This window comes from Corapipo altera, unplaced genomic scaffold (assembly GCF_003945725.1).
Source record: "Corapipo altera isolate COAL_440 unplaced genomic scaffold, ASM394572v1 51, whole genome shotgun sequence".
NCBI classification, from domain to species: domain Eukaryota; kingdom Metazoa; phylum Chordata; class Aves; order Passeriformes; family Pipridae; genus Corapipo; species Corapipo altera.
Window position 1 is genome coordinate 9,759,227 of NW_020884892.1, and position 17,847 is coordinate 9,777,073.

At 39.4% G+C, this 17,847-nt stretch overlaps 1 protein-coding gene across 3 annotated transcripts in view; it reads left to right on the plus strand.

The window, feature by feature from the left end:
- Positions 1-3,405, plus strand: part of TAF2 (TATA-box binding protein associated factor 2) — a 67,335-nt gene extending 63,930 nt beyond the window's left edge. For all 3 annotated transcript variants that reach the window (XM_027645566.1, XM_027645567.1, XM_027645568.1), the window contains one exon: positions 1,776-3,405. In XM_027645566.1, coding sequence (XP_027501367.1) covers positions 1,776-2,041 — 266 coding nt within the window. In that variant the 3' untranslated portion in view covers positions 2,042-3,405. The remainder of the gene's footprint in view (positions 1-1,775) is intronic.
- Positions 3,406-17,847: the final 14,442 nt, after the last annotated feature.

Genomic DNA, 17,847 nt, shown 5'->3' on the forward strand with positions numbered 1-17,847 from the left:
TAGAAGTTGGAATCAGTGTGTATCTCTTCTATCTGCCATAACATACATAAACATAAATCTTTGCATTGATGACATAAGCTTACTGCAGCATAGTTCTTTTTAAATAAGAAATAAAGCTTTTTTTAAATACTTGTATATTAGAGATATTAAGTTTATAGGAAACTGTTGTACTCTAGACTAGCCTCCTTCATAACCTCAGCAGAATTTTATTTTGCGCCATATTCACGTCTTGTGGTTAAGATCAAACATATTTCTAGAAAGACATAATTGTGCTGTTTAAGACTTCAAGCAGTAGAGATGTCACCGTGTCCCATAGTAAGTTGTTGATCATCCTCACTGTAAAAATGTTTTGTGTTTCTATTCTGACTTCTAAACACTTCATACAAATGTAGAGTTTGTTTTTCCCAGACATATTTAAAAACAAACAAACAAAAACTAGAACAGCTGTACCATCTAGAAACTTTCCTAAAGATGTGCTTGATTAAATCAGTTCTTAAGCTTTTGGGTAAGGCTAAAAAGAAATTGTTCTCAATACTTGTTTGTCACACAAGGGAGCTGGCTCTTCAGACTTGCAGGAATCATTACCATAGACTAATCATTCTTGCCTTTAGAAGTACAAAACTAATCAGCCAAACAAAAAGATGTACTGGAAAATAAACATGTTTTCAAATATACAGGAAAAGATAATTGCAAACATAATTCCTTTTTATTTAATGGAGATATTTTCATCAAAAACTGGAGGGGGTGGGGAAATCCCCAAATATTTAAAGTAACTGTGAAGAAAATAGATTTTAAGTAAAACTTAAGGAAGTAGTTGCCTTCAAAAATCTGATACCGCTTTTCTACATTTATATAGTTGTTAAAGCACATTCTTGCACTGTGAGTGATTTGATTCAATTTCTGCCTAAAGGAATCTGAGCCTTCCTACCTTCCAGGCACTTCTGCTCTTTAACAGTTATCCTTAGATTAATGCCCTTTAATCCCTACTGTTGAAGCTATTGCAGTCTATGTGAAATACTGAAATGTTAAATGAGTCAAAGAGAGAATGAGAAAGTCATTCCTGGATTGAGATGTCATAGATCATATTTTCCTTCCCCAGGTTCAGATACAAGGCTTGCTCAATATATAAGTAGTTCTAGTGTGTTTGTTAAAGATGTATTGACAAAGGTGATGTAATTGTCTTTATTGGGATTTGGTTTTGTTTAAGAAAAAAACTTTGTAAAACCTTTCAAATAGACTAAATTGGTTGTAAGGTGCAGTTTTTAGAAAAAGCAGTTTAATTCTTCTGTTCACAGTCAAAAGTTTGTATGTCCTTGCGGGGAGCATTAGCTCCTGACTGGAAAGGGTTCACATCCCAAAACCACACTTTAATGTATGCCAGTCTTGCACTTTATACTAGAATTTTTACAAACAGTTATATTTGCATTATTCAGGGTATAGTGGCCTTCCTACTCTGTTCAAAAATTAATTTCAGGAAGTTTGTATAACTTGGAGTTTCTTAGCTCTTTACAGTTCCTAATAGTCTGGGATACTTTTATGCTGTTGAGGAAGGAAGGACTATCTCTGTAAAAATTGTCAGTAGTATGGGAACTTTAATGGCATGTTGAGAGCCTTCCCTGAGAAAACCAAAAAGTTAATGGTACAAGTATCATAACAGGTTCTGTGTTAGCATGTTTAAATGATAATGTAGGCTTTATCTAATATTTCAGAATTTCTTATCTTTGGAAGCAATGCAAGTTAAACATTTACTAATCCCACTCTATCTATTCCTTTAGGGAAAGAACAATCTTCGGGAGAGATAAACATGCACCCTGTCTCAGCAGCTCCACTCTCCGTGTTTAGTAAAGAATCAAACTCCTCAAAACACAGCGATCACCACCACCATCACCACCATGAGCACAAGAAAAAGAAGAAGAAACACAAGCATAAGCATAAGCATAAACATAAACATGATACTAAAGAAAAGGAGAAGGATCCTTTTGCTTTCTCTAACAGTCCAGCCAGTGCACGATCAATCCGTTCCCCATCACTTTCAGACTGATATCAATGGCTTCTCTGGAGTTCAACTTGCAATATTCTCGGAGCGCTTAGAAGGATGTATATAACTATAGCTTCTATCTTTTTTTATGGAACTAAGAATAAGTGAATTGCCTTAGCAATTCAGAACCTCTGCCACCTTTGAAGCCTTCTATTTGCATATGTGGTTGTTGAAATCTAATTCAAAAAATATGGTTTATGATTCTGATTAATTTTGTATTTCACTGTTCTCCACACCTCCCACTCTTTTTTCCATTTTAAACAAAGAAAATGGCTCTTTATGTAAGGGCCCCATGTCCACTGGCAACCCCCTGCACATCACGCTGACCATGTGTATTGCCAGAATCAATTATGGTTTAATCCTTTGAAGAATGTTAGAGGCCGAGTATGTTTTAAGCCAGAGCCAATTGCCAGGCCTTTGGTGACAGGCTGTTTCCAGAGCAGTATTGTATGACCTCCTCAGAAGACAGGGATTTTCTGTAGTCTTCAGCTGAGCTGTTTCTTGCTTTAACCATTGCAAAGTAATGTCAGACTTTTAAAAGTACAGTATATATAACATTTGCATTTTTCAGATACTAAAACTCTTGAAAAATTCCAAGCTGCTTTTAAGCTGGTGGTATTTATTATGGACATGAGCCTTTGAATATGATGAAGTTCTGCAATTGTTTTTGGAATTTTAGCAAAATGCGTAATGCATGTTTTGTCCTGTAATCAGGCTTTTAAAAATCCAATAAAGTTTGCGAATTATTTTGACAGAGGCAGAATTTTTTCTTCAAGCTTGACATTGGAATATGCTTTTGAAAGATGGTTTTGCTAAAATTTAAAAATAATTTTAAAAAGCTTAAACATTAAAGTACTGAAAAATACATATTTCTTCCTGCTGGGGGTGGTTTGCTTGAAAGCATTCTATATGGTCAGCTCATGAATCCACTGGAGAAGTACATCAGTAGATTAAACTAGGTCTGGGATTTGAAATGATGGATACATTTAAATTTCTTTAGCTGTGTTTTATGCAGTGTACTATTTACACCTAGGAAATGTTTTATTTAAAAACTTAATTTTTTAGATGTTTTAATAATAGAGAAAAATAATCTCTGCCACTTTTAATCTGTTTCCTTTATATGTATGTAGAGGCAGTGTTTTATTTCCCTGCACTAGTTGACTTCTGTTGCCCAGAGCTCACATAGCTTTCTATAAGATGATTGTATTTGGGTTAATTTTTTTTTTTTTTTTAAATTTTCCCAAATTTCCATGAGAGACTGATTCTTCTTCTTAGAGCAGGGAGTGAAAATTTAAGAGAGACTCGAGAGGATTTTTTTAAGCCATATTCTGTTTCATGAAAGTTAATAAATACTTTTCTATTCTATACCTGCTGTTGAATCCTGTAGTTTTTGTAATAACAAGTTATCTGTAGAATAGGAACATGATAGGCTCAGCTGTTTTGTAATATGCATATACTTATTTTATTATTCAGACACCACATCCCTTTAATAGTGCACAGATAGTTGTGCTAATCATTGCACTTGGACACATGTTAAGGGACGTGCCTGGATTCAGACGCGATGCTCGCAGCCTCTCCCCATCTGCTGCTGTGCCACGTCCAGGGAAGCCTACCTTGGTTTTGTTTCCTCTTAGCAACCACTGCAAGCTTAGATGAGCTAAAGCTGCAAGCAGAAACCTAAGCATGGGTAGAATGAGGTACTGAGCCTGTTGTGGGTAGACTAACCCTGTGTGCAGCTCAGCTTAGCACCCCTGGTGAGGCAGCCAGCGGTCATGTGAGCATCGTGAATCGCAGGCAGAGTCTGGGAGGGTGCAGTAATAGCTGATGGAAATACTTTGAGGTGTTTTTCCCTTGGCTAAGGAGTGATGTAACAGTGCCAAGGGTGTTTGTGGGAGACCTGGGCTAATAAGCAATGAAAGCTGGCATTGTTTGGGAGAGTGAAGGCAGATGCATTTATGTTTTAAAAATGAGGTCATGGATAATTTAGGCTGGTGTAGTTTCTACTTTTGGACATGTGGATTTACGCTCTTAGACTGAGGGAGAACGCATTGTTCAGTGATACAGGCACGGAACTGAGGCAGAGCGGTAACACGTGAGAATCAAGAGATTGTCAAGGAATTCTGCCATCGTATATTTTGCTACATGACTTTAACTGAACTACTGAATATATGCTAAGGAAATATGGCAAAGATACTGCCAATAGAAAATTGGAAGTAGGGGGGGAAATCTAAAAAGGCTTTTTCCAGTGCAGTTTCTGAGGTTATGTCATGTTCCTGGTTCAAAATATCCATTAATGTGTTTGATGGAATACAAAATTTGAGGTCTGCAGGTGGTGCAATGTGGACAGGCAATGTTCACAAACTGATATATGTGCTCAGAAGTTAGAATAATTCAGCAAATTGCACAAGTGATTCAAAAGCAGCAAACTGAAATTCAGTAGGAATAAACGTGAAATACTGAACTCCAGGGAAAATGAAGTGCCTGAAAGCAAACCATTCCCCCCATATTGTAAGAGCTGCAGTGAGAAAAAAAAGGCATCTGGTTGCAGAGAGGTGAGCAGTTTGATACGATTGCGAAAGTAAAACTCACGTAAGGATTAAGAGGAATTTTTTATGTAAGATGTGAAAGTAATTATTATATCAAGTGCCAGTGATTGGGGGCAACATATTTTAAGAAATAGGTGGGCAAATGGAAACAAGATATAACATTGCATATAAGAAAATAAATAAAGGGAACTGGGTATTCCTGGTCTAGAATAAAAGAAGTCTGAGGAAGGAACTCGCCCTTCTCATACCTAAAATATTGCTACAATGAGAAATGTTTACCAGTTGTTCTTGATATTTCCTGTGGGAAGGGAGGGATTAGCTTTATTCACAAGAAAAAATATTTTTGTTGAATGTTGAGATGAAAAACATTCTAACAGCTACCTAATGATGATGTGAAAACTCATTTCTTGTAGGCTTTTAAGCAGCAGATTGTCTGGAGGGGGTGCTTATGGGATGCTTCACCCTGCCACAGTGCAGGGTGGTTTCTTTGATCTTCTGTTTTTGTCAGTGAAGTTTCTGCGGTGACTCCCTGGACGTGCTCGGCACTTGTGGAAGGTTTTGGAAGTGGAGGTCTTTGCCTGCCAAAGATCTCGCCGATTGCGGTTTAGCCTGGGCTTCTCTTTGCTGAAAAATTGGTGAATATTTCAAAGTTTTAATCTGACACTGATTCAAGTTAAAACTTGGTATTCGGACAGTGAATTAAGCTCTTTATCCTCTTCACCTTCATTGCCTGTAACCTGTGCAGTTGCTTTTGGTCTGGGTTCTGATTTTTGGTTAAAACTTCTGCTTTATAGTGCACTCAAAACACAAGGAAAAGTATTGTATTTAAGTGGGGTATTATCCAAATACTGGAAGAATGTGCATTAAAGTAAAGTAGAAATTAATGTTGTTGAAAATGTGCAAAGCAGTCGAAGTCTGGAAAATTTATTTTAGTATCTCAGCTTTTAACCTGAATTCCTCCATTTTGTTCAATATAAACATTATAATACACGTAAGTGTAGGGCAAATATGTAATGTTAAAATATCTATAGGCATTTTTAATGCAGACTTTTTATTTATCTTGGAGTTTTTTCTTTATTTCTCAGTGTAATTACAGAATAAAATGTCCACAAATTAACTACTGGATGTCTTAGATTTGTAGGCATGCTCAAGTATCTAATGAGGATATAGCTTCTCTCCTTAGGTGTCCTAATAAGCACATGTTTCAGCTTTGGTCAGTCACTACCAGGCCCTCTCCCAGTGCTGTGGAGGGAGGGACAGCAGGATGCAACTTCGCTGAGTTCTTGGGTGAGCTCGTAACATCTTTCTGTCATAAACTGTGCTGTCCCCTAAAGCACTCCAGCTGGCATTAGGACTTGTATCAATGATAACAAGGTGTCTTACACTGTTTAGCTTTTGGGGATATAAAAGCTGTTTAGTTTTAGTTGATTTCATATTCATAGAAATATGATAATTATTGTAAATTGTAATATATTTTTACTAATTATTTTCAGTTCCTTACGACAGTTTATTCACAGAAACTTAAGAACCCAGTTTTTAATGGAGCATCAGTATTACACAGAGGCCTTTAAAATACACGAGGTAAGTAGAAGTGTTTTAGGTGAGATTTAATTACTTTTGTGTGTTTACATTTTTATATAGGCATTAAAATATATATTCTTAAAATACATGTGTACTTCCTGATTTTATAATCTTAAATGGCAATAATATGTGAGTATTTGCATATGATTTAAGTCATGGCAGCAAATATTTAAAGTCTGCATTATTCCATAGTCACCTGATACCATAAATATAGTTTTTCTAAACACATTTCCAAGGTTTTCGTTTATTATTGTTATTCTTTTTGTCCTGATAAATCTACAATGTTAGTAATCTTTGTTGATGTAGATGAGTCAGGATTTAATTTGAAAGACTCTTCTATTTTACTGAAAAATACTTTAGCTGTTATGGTGCTTAGGATGTGGTCACCATCATAAAGTAACAGAAAACTGAAAGCATATTTAGCTGGATTTTCTTGATTTCTGAGTGAAAGTGAATTGGTATGAATATGCTTTGGGCTGATCTAGCAGCTTGTCCCTGCTGCAGCAAGCAGATGTTTTTCCCCCAGCAGCTCCTGACCCCATAGGATTATTTTGCTACCTGGGGTCTTCTGTGGCCCAGTACAACTCTCTAATCTGTGAATCAAATTAGGGTAATTCTTGCAGCATTAGGGATCTGAAACTTTTGGGTAGAGGCTGAGTAGGCAGCAAGGCTGATGCCCAGCTTGTGGAGCCAAGGGTGGAGTGGGAAGAGGGAGGGAGGGAGGCATGAGTGGGAACAAAACCCTCCTTGGCAACAGCAGCCAGTTCATTTGGCTCCGCTGCTCCTTTTGACTTTGCTCTGAGAAAACAATACAATAAGGAGAATTCAAGTTTTCATATCTGCGCCTCTTTGGGAATTGGTTGAGTGATTGTTTTGAATTAGATTCATTTTGGAAATTTTGGAAGGCTGGAGTGAGATGAACTTACATGACTGGCAGTCATTTTTCCTTTTCTGTTTTAAAAGAAAAATGGTCTCAACCATAAAGGACAAAAGAAACTCCCTTTAAAAATTACTCCAAACGTCATTTCAGGTCAAATAGAGTTTTATGAATTATTTTTAGTCTTTTTTAATTTATTACTGTTATTCTATTTTGTTATATTTTACTTTTATCCACAGAATTCAATTTCACAGGGGTGTTAATATGAAGTATTTAATTCTGAAAATGCATTTTTCCTTTTCTAAATGTTCCTGTATTTTATAAATCATATTGTAAAGTGTAAGTAACTGATAAAACTTCTAAATTAAAATATTCCCTAAAAAGAAGGAAAGAGTTTGAAAGCACATAACGAATAAAAACACATTTCCAGACCTGATTGATCCTTCCCCTCTTCAAAACCATCCTTCTGGGGCAAAAAAAAGCCTCTTCTGGAAGTTACCTGTTCCTCACCTTTGCAGGAAAAGGAGGGATGACTGAGACTGGCTCAGAATTCAAAAGCTATTTGAATTTGTGTCAGTAACCCTCTGTTTGTCGTGGGAGCTGGAACCCTTGTGCCAGGCCCTGGGGTGTCTGCGTGGGTGTGGCTTCCCCATGGGACCCAAGAGGACACTGAGAGCACAGAAAGGGGCCATGGTTTTCCTTCAGCACCCAGCTACAGCATGTGTGGAGGCAGTCATGGACCTGTTTTATCTTACACTTCTGGCTCTGCTGAGCTTCTAGTAATTTATTTTGCTAAATCTTTCAAGTTTTTAATGCCTTAAACTTTGGCATTAGAGAAGAAGACTTCTCACTATAGAGAAGTCTTTGGTCTTTTCATGGCTCATCTCCCATACAGGAGTTGAACTGAAGCGTAAGGGGAAGAAGGTTTCTTAGACATTTTGTAACTATTTGAGTACTTTTCATGTTGATATGGCAGTCAATGGAAGTTACTGACAATGCATTATTGTTTTGCTAGTTTTAGTCACTTAATTCCTAATTTTTCTATACGGTGAAAACCTACAGATAGGGAGGAAGGAAGAGAAAGGACTGGGATGGTCTCTCACCTCAGGTAAGGAAGACTTGGAGAGATTAAAGGTCTCACATCAGCTCTTCCACTCACCTTCCTAAGGCAGTCTCTGCTGCTTTTAGTTATTATGGAGCTGCCTCTGTCTTCACTTGTTTTCCTCTACTATTTCTTTACCTTCAAGTCTTCTTCCAGTTTATAGATGTAATAGACATCAGAGAGATATCCAAGCTTCAGGAAAGACAAATCACTCAAAGACATCCACTAAAGCACAGGGTTTAAGCTGCCTACAAGCAGGTTGATACCCCACTTGGGGTTTGAGGCTCTTGTCATGGTCTTTCGTGGTCTGTTCCCATCTCTGTGGCCAGTAGGCTGCTACAGCTTATTTCTCCTCTCTGAGAACCAGATACACATGTTGTCCCTTATGGACATTTTACAGTTCCAGAGTCTGTGCAAGCATCTTTCTTGTGTTTGGAGCAGTATGTATAAAAAATGTTTCTGCATCTCAAATGTCATTTTACAATGTTGGAATTCATATGTTTGTTATTGAGTACTTGACTACTTTCAAAATACTGAACACTTTCTGTTACTTTTCTTTCGAGAGTCAGATTTTTACAAAGAGACATTTGTTTTTATAGCACTGAAAATCTTCCAGGTGCTCAATAAAACACTCAGCACTTACAAACTAGGGCAAGACACAGAGGAGGAGAGAGAACAAAGCCTTTTTGTACATCTCTTCTTGGAAGAGAAATGCAATTACGCTATAGAAGAACTGATAAAGGACTTCAAGGAATTGCTTATTGACTACTGCTATGATGAAAAGATCTGAAAACCTCAGAGTAAAACAGTGTGGAAAGGGCAGCTGAAAACAGTGCTCTCTTTTCAATAAAAGTTCTACAATTTAATTGGAGACAAATGGATTTATATAATGAAAACAAGACAGTTGTAATGTATATAACTTACAACAGCTGCTTAATTTGTGGCCATTGTCCTTGAGTGCTGTATTCCTCAATTGAGAACGTAGCAAGAGCTCCATTTCTTTTCCAGAGTCAAGCACTGTATTGTGACTGAATACCTGTCATCTAACTGAAACTAACAGTTTGGGGGTTTGCTTGTGATTTTCCTTTAATGATTTATATGATTAGGAATAGAGAAAGCTTCTAAATGTATGGTTTACAGTTGTTTTCCTGAAATCAAATATTCCTGAAATCAAATATTTATCTGTTCTATAAAAATGTGTATGATGTGTACTTGGGCTGCACAGAAACACAGTCAGGGATTGGCCTTTGAGCTCTATTTTGATCAATGTTGTTGTGGTTTTGAGTTGAACCAACGACTTGTACCTTTCCCTAGAATCTGAGCCAATTTGGGGCAATCAGTGTCACCATTTCAAGCAGATATTACAAGGCCATTGAGCTTCCTTCCAGCTTCCTCAGTCTGAGTGCCAGCTTTTCTCATTCATCTGCCTTTCTTGTACTTAAATATGATGGAGGCTTCACCTGAGGATGATGGGAGGATTCAGTCTGAGCAGATTTTCAGGCTGGGATGATCCTGCTCCACATAGTGAGCTCCTGAAGCAACTCCTGACAGTTACCTGTCTGCTACAGAAAAAGAGGGAAGCTGTAAATCTTAGAGTGTTTTTTGGTAACTCATATTTAAAGTAAAGCTGAATTAGTATAAGGCATCCATAATGCTATCCCTGTTAAAGGAAGCTCTGGGTGCTGAGTTTTTGTATGTCTAATACTTAATATTCTTGAGGCTTTGACAGTCATTGGAGGGTCATGACTATCCCAGTTTTTTGGATCCTGCTATAATTAAGAATTTCTTTTTGCATCTGCAGCATTCCTCTCTGTAAAGACAGTATCTCTCTCTCTTCTTTCAAATTACTGCTCAGGTCCTCTATTTGCATGCAAATTACTTCTCTGCCCTTTAAAGGGGGCAGGATAAAGTAGGCAAGAAGCACTTGAGCTCACCCGAGCTGCAGTCATAACTACCAGGGCTTTTTCTCCAGCCTACATTCTGCATTGTGACTCATCTGTTCATCGACCATGTCTGCTGTTTAAATGAGCTGTTCTGGACATTTCATGTGGCTGCATGTGCTGCACCAGCACCTTGCCAAGCAGAGGAAGGGGGACAGACTGGAAGGTGAACCGTGTGTATCTCTCATGAGCTGAATACACTTCACAGACAAGGGCCACCTCCCCACCCATCAGCTCTTGGGCCCCTCTTCTCCCTGGCTCCATCCCACTGCTTTTGTGTCTCCCCTTTTCCTTCGCTCCATTTTCTTTTTGTTTACTATATTCTTACATTTCCACAGCCTCAGACAGGAGCTGTTCAGGGTGTCAAGGTTTCAAACCTCATTGGGATGAAGAGCAGATGGAAGTACTTTTACGCACAGGACATCCGTACCTGCCACCAAATAGTCTTTCATGCCCTTGAGACAATTACAGAGATGGTTAAAACAGCATATGCATGCGTGCAGGTGAGGGCACTCTGGTAATTAGCCACTGTCTAAACCCAAAACTTGTTGTTTTACTTTTTCAGAGGCTTTGACTGCTCTAGTGATTTATACGACCTAGGTGGATAGCATTCTGTCCTTGGCACAGCTCTGGGGTGGTGGAGCGCACTGGGGAGAGGGAGCAGCACCACTGCCTGGCACATCTCTGCTTTCTGGGCTGAGGGTTATGCTGGTGCTCCAGCAGCAATCACAGACTTATTTGATCAAAATGAAGGCAACAATTTACCTCCAAGTGCTGCTCACGTCCAGCACCGTGTTTACAGGCCGGCCTGTGAACAGACAGCCGAGCACCATTTTCAGCCCAGAGGAAAATAGGTAGTTTTGTTTAGGAGTGGGTATTTTTTCTTTTTAGAAGGCTAGTCTTCTGTTAAACATCTTAAGCATGTGAAATTGAGCTAATCATTTACTACGTCCCTTCCATTCAGAGACTAGATTTTTTATAAAAAAATTTGTTCTGAATGATTGTAGGATTTCTATATAAATTGACTTTATATGGCACTGACTGTGTCCCTCTGAGTTAATAATGCTAATACTAAGGTTTGATTCTGAAATACAGCAAAATCTTAGTAAAGCATAGGGAAATGAGAGGCCCCATTGTGAGCTAATGACCTCTGTGAAGGAATGAACATGTCAGCACTGTAAAAGGAGATACACTTAATAGCTTTTTACAATGGATGCTTGTATACGATACACATCAGTATACTGTGAAGTGGCTTGTTATGATAAGACTATAATATAGAACTTTTCTGTTGAATGGTTCTCTCTTCCAACTTCTTGGGAAATATTTGTTCAAATAAATATGTGGGTTAGTGAGGCAACAGATAGTTATTTGTCTCTCAAGTGTGAGTAATGTAACATGAACAAGCATTAATGACCTAACTCCTTAGTTCAACAGGAGATCCTTATTTTTCTTACACGCTAGCTTATTTCTTAATATTTTGGAATCCATTGCTCAGTGTGTGTTGTGTGTTCCCAGGGGAGCTGAGTGCAAGTTACAAGCTTTGGATTAACTCTCAGTTTTGCTCAACTTTATCATCTCTTGCACTCTCTCTGGGGCTTCTTCAGCTCAGTGGCTGGCAACTATGTGTATCTGCCCCCTGAATCATCCACTAACATCTGCCTGAAATAATGAAAGACTCACAGTTTTCAGTGGACATGACAGGTAGAACTGGCCAAACCATTCATGTGATTTAGAAGTCCTTGCCCTATCTCCAGAAGAGACTCCAGCATGGCAAAATCAAAGCCCTGTGAATTTCTGTGAGATTTCTCACTTTGATACACAGCTGAAGCAGTTCACATAATCACACAGCATTAGCAGAAGGGAATGGGCACTCTGGTTTCAGCCATTCCAGAGTGAAGTCTGGTGGTTTAGACTGACCCTGAAGGGGAATCAAATGTGACATAAAACTTAAGCTAACCCAGGGGGTGAGGGAGCTAAGTGAATGGATGAAGAACTGGAAAAAGAAACCAGTGACAGAGCATAAAGTCAAAGGAAGATCTGAGGGGCAACAGCAACAAGGAAGAAAAGCTGAGCATCAAGGGACAATGGGCAAAGATGACTAGACAAAGTAATCTAGAACCACAATCCACTGGGTTGTAACCAGAGGTTCAGGAGTCTCAGTGCTCTTGGGAAACAGGTTTCATATCCATTTGCTTAAAATACATGTTTTATTTCTCTCTAGGTATCAGTTACCAAAAAGATGGCAGTCTACAACAGCTGCATTTGCCAGTCTGTTACCTCATGCAAACCTGATGTGTTCCAGTGCTGCTGTTGAACCATGAAAGAGGCAGCATATCATCAGCACACTAGGAATTGCTCTTCTTCAAATTCAGTCTTTTAAAATAAAATTAAAAAAAAAAATTCTCTTTGGAGAATATTAATAAGGTGCATTTGAGTGGACATAAGACCATCTGGGCAATCTTATGCAGTGCCTTGGCATTTAAGCATGATAAGACGATCTCAGAGCAGTGTCTTGATTGGGGAGTGGGACTGCAGGAGAAATGAGGTCATGCTCAGGTCAGCTCAATCTTGTTCCGGACAGTGAATTATTATGAGATGCTGCCAGGTCATTTCAGCTATAATTTTCAGAAAAGGTCATTTTATAGAGTCTCTGTTCACCACTCAGCTTGAAATGCTCAGCTCCAATTAGGAGAACTACTGAGACTTGATGGCTTCATCTGGACATAACAGGGGTCTGTGCTGCACACATCCAGTACAGCCAGTCTCTGGCGGTGCCTATTACAGACTGTGGTAGTAGTGCTATATAATGCTATGAATTCTTGAAGCTGGAATTCTTGAAGTGTTCAGGCAGGCTCTTAAAATTAGTGGAAATAGTTTGTTAATGTCCCTGTGTCTCATCTGCAAATGGTAATAGTGCTGCCTTTGCCTCAAAGGAGTGTTGCCAAAATATTTTAGAAGCAGCTTGGACACCACTACAAGGACATTTCTTAATCATCTTGTCCAGAGGTAAGCTTTGAATGGTGCCTCATAATAAAAAAGTCAGGAATTTGTATGCAGTGACTGTGCTGAGCCGCTGTGTTGCTATTCATATCAGTGGCAGCACCTGGGAGATTCAGCTGGTCCTGCAGCCCTGATGTGCAGCTCTGCAAACAGCAATGGTGTGGTCTGTGCCCCTTTCTTCTTAGCAGCATTTAGCATTGCAAAATGAATGTGTCTGAGAACAAGCTGCCTCGACATTTCTGATCTGGAATGGCTCCCTGCCTTGGTTTACAGTGTGGTGTTGGTGTGGGAAAGCAGATGGAGCAACGGTGCTGTCAGAACATCTGGCTTGTTGAGATGGTTGATGTTGTTTGAAACATGGGTCTACAGCATCAGGACCTGTGCAGAAAGCACCTGAATAAACAGGACACACACAATCCAGAGCAACAGAGATTAAACAGTGTCTTGCCAGAGGACAGACTAAGCGGCAGTGGGAATCTATCCTAGTTTGAGTGATTTGGAGTACGTTTTGGGTGATATATTTTGCACTTAGGTGATGATGCTGATACCCTAAGAGCATGCTAAAGCTGATTGTTGCAGAGATATGAATATACTAAAAGATGAAGGAGAATTGTTGGCCTATATTTGGTGTCCTCTGTGACACAGAATTGGTTGCTGTCTTGATTAGGTTCTCAGTAGCATAGAAGCACAAAACCAGCTGGGAGCTCTTCTGCATTAGGCAAGAGGTTGTCACTCAGCCATACTTCAGGTTCCCTTCGGCCTTGTGCTGCGTGTTGAACACCATGTGGGCTTCACAGTACCGATCCCTATTTGTATTTGACAAGCAACCTTGGAGCTGGGATGAAATACAATTCAAGTCAGTGGCTACTTGCCATCCCTTGTTATATCTGCCTGCTTTAAGGTCATTAAAAAACATTATATGGACTTCTGGTGAATATAATTGGTTTTCTCTTTGGAGAGCATTCCAAATTTAGCACATCCTCTCCGAAGCCTAGCAAAGCACTTTCCTGGAGCTGCATCAAACCCCAGCGCTCAGTGTTTAAAGCTCAGTGTTAATGCCTGTTAGAGATGATGTTGTAACAGTTAGAAGCTCCTGTCACACTTTGAGTGATGGTTTTGTTTTCTTGAAATCTCTCTGAGCATCTTGGAGATGTCAAATTTTGGAATCAAACACTGACTTTAATGCAGGAATGTTCTCCACGGGCCCTGATGTTTTATCCAAAAATCCCAACCTTTGTATACAATTGTTGCTGTTGATTTCCAGTCTAGGGGGTTGTTTCAAATTCCTCCCTAAGTTTGGTGTCATCAAAAAAGCTCACATCTTTTTGCAGATAATCAGAAAGAAGGGTATTAGGAGATCATCTGACTTTGCAGACACTGAAGGAACCCTCCATTAGCAGCTCTTGATCTGAAGATTTTTAAAGTGATTTTGTGTATTATATTCCTTTTCCTGGAGGGACACTGAATCCCTCTCTTGACAAAATGAGACATCCCTTTTCTGCTTCTCTTCATTCTGCACAGTTCATGCTCTCCAGGGATGGGAGGGGTTCCTTCAATGAAATACAAACAAAGAAATCAAGATTCAGTTGCTACATAGAGAATAGCAATTAGCATTTTCATTGTTTAAAACTCTCTACATGCCTTAACCCTCTTATTCTTGTTTTCCAGGTGAGGAAATTGATTTAGTTCAAAATTCCCCAGAAAGCCCTGGGTAATCCTGTCACTGAAACACAGAATTTCTTTGTGTAATGGAAAGAGCATGAGTTGGGGAGCCAGCAAGTGCCAGTTCCTGGATTGTTTCCTCAAACGATCATAGTGGTTATTGATTCATTTAAGGAACTTCTTGATTTTGTCATGAAGTGTGAACTTAGCCATCACATTGTTGTACCTCCAGCTCAGAAGTATTTTGATGGAAGTGAATTTTTGATATAAAGTTCATATCCAAGTTGCTTTGTGGCACCATGTGGAGGGTGAGATTTAGTATCAGGTAAAGGAAGGAATCCCTGCTCTGAATGAACGGCCCAGCTGTGTGTTACTGTTGGGCCTGTTGCTAATATTATTTCTGATGAGGCATGTTTGCTTACTTTCACCATGACTGTCCGGAAATCCCATGGCAAGGAACGTCAGAACATTTGCCAAATCACTACTTCACCCATCAAGCTGATTGTTTTGTGTTATTCAGTCTGGTTCACATTAAGGGTTTGCTCCGTCACTGCCTTTGCTCTTTTGGGCTATATTGATTACTTGTGGGTTTTATGACAAATGGCCCTTTTTGAGGGATTACTCTCCCCTTCTTTCCCTGAGCCTGTGGCATGTTAGTAAATAAAGAACTAATCTTTTGTACTTCAGACACAGTCTAAGGCAGTTTATCCAAAGGAATCAAAAGCAAATACTGTCCACTGGTTGATTATTATTGTCTTTTGCAAAGCAAACAAGAAAGAAACAGCTTACCTATAAAATGGAAGTAATAAAACTGAAAGGGGCTTAATTTCTTCTCCTGACAGGTATCTTGTTTTTCCATAAGTCAAAACCTCTGCAAGAATGAGAAGTCCTGCAGCTGAGGGAGGCTGGTGTTGCCTGAGAGCCAACTGGCTGCGTGCAGGGTAAGTTTGGCAGCCTGGGGGTCTGTCTGTCTGGGGGTGCACATGGCCGAGCCCCCTCATGCCAGCAAAACTGGGAGGCTGAAGCATCTCCAGGGGGTTCCTCTAGAGCACAAGAGGAGATTTAACTGATAAAGATAGGCCTGAAAGGCTGTCTCAGATCTGCTGTCTACAGTCCCCATGAAACTCTGCAATGGACAGAGGGGGCCTTTCACAGCCTGGGTTTGGAAGCCTGGCATAATCCCCAGCCTCTGATTCAACAATTTCATCTGACGTCCAACCTTAGATGAATGGCAAAAACATAAGCAATCAGAGAGAGTAGATTTGCTTTGCAAGAGAGAGGCAACACTCTTGGAACCCTCTGGAAGTTATATTATTGCTCTTATTTATTTGCTGAGTTCCACATTGATCCTGCTGGTTTTACCTATTGGTAAATAATGAGCTGAATTAATAGAGGGGTGAAACTGCTAGAAAATACATGCTCCAATAATTAGTTCTAAAAATGTGTTACTTATTTTATTTCTGCTATGCATTTGTTGCATTTATACCTAAATTTGCTTTTTGTTGTGCTTCAAGAGTTCCCAAGTGTCTTGCAGGTAGCTTGAAAAGAAAACAAGGTGGGGTTGTGCTCTGTAAAAACTTTAAAAAGGAGGAAGGCACTTTGAAAAGTTGTCTTTTAAAGTATATCTTTGCTTAATTTTACTTTTGAAATTTGTATTGGTCCCCTGGAAGGTGGGGGAGGACTGACAGTTCAAACAGCAAAATTCTACTTCAGTAGTAATTATATATTTTCTGAAGGTGCTACCCTGTAAAAGGTAAAATGTGTTTTTTTCAGCAAGACATTTATATGCTAAAATTTCTGTGGAAATTATTGTCAGTGAGGCAAGAAGAAAAAGTGGAAGAAGAACAGGTGCTGTCACCTGTTAATCTGGGCCACCTGTTAATCTAGGTGTGTTCTATGAAATGCCTCTCTCTGAGGTAATGGATTTACAGTGGGGTGATAACAAGAGGCACAGCAAGCTAAGCCTGGAGGTGTTTTCATCTTTTGAGCCAAAAGAGATGATAAACTCACAGCGGTACTGAGAAAAATGGACCTGGAGGGATGGACTTAGAGATGAACCAGAGAAATCTAACCTGAACGTAGGCTGTGATGAAGAGCTTTTTAGAGTTTACTAAGTCAGCTCAACAGCTTTTCATTAGTGTAGTCTGACATATATGGTTATTTCAATACTGTGATCCATAACAGCAGACTTCAAACAGAAACGAAAAACTCAGCAGAACACAACTTGGCAAGGTGCTGTGGTGTCTGAGTTGTATATGCTCTTTTGGCTACACAGAAGAGGTTACAACAACTTACACTGGAAATGCTTAAAGCCCTAATGAAAGGTTTCATGTTTGAAACGTGGAGAAAGATTATGCTCTGAGCACATGCCAGAAAACAAGAGGGAGGAGCTAACACCATGTTAGCTGAATTTGAGCTTTTCTTAGCTGGGAAAAAGGCCTGAGAAAAAAGTGCATCTCTGTAACAGGAAATTGTATTGCTTAGACCATCTACAAGGACTTCTGGCTGTGTTGGCATGCATGGCATTCCCTGGCATGCATGTCATGGAAGTGGCTGAGAGCTGTCAAGAAATACAATGCTAAGAGATGGTATATAAAAAAATAGAGATGTTCAGCTCTCACCTGCGCCAGGCCTCTTCCTTGGCATCCCCTTGCAAGCACATTGCCTCTTTCTGTTCCAGTCTCGCAGGCCCCTGCTCTGTGCATATGGACCAAACCAAACCAAAATAAAACCCACAAAAAAACCCCAAAACACTTAAACCAAAACAAAAAAAACCCCAACAAACAACTCTGAAAAAATGGCTTTTAAACTCTTTGTTTAGTAAAAGGTGCCTAAGCAAGTGATCATCAGTTTAAATTCAATGTCTCTGCTGGGACATTTTGGAATCCTGTTGAAAACAAATTGACAGAAGTAGCATTGATGGTAAGAGATCCTGCAAGAACTAAAGCAAAACCTCAGGACATGCAAATAAATATCCATTTCTTGGTATTCCTATACACTTACTTGCTGCTGCTTGTGAGCAGCATGGTGCAGATAAGAAATCTGATCTCATTCCTTACTCTTCTCAGGAGTGGGAAGAGATACAGTGCCATTGACTTGCC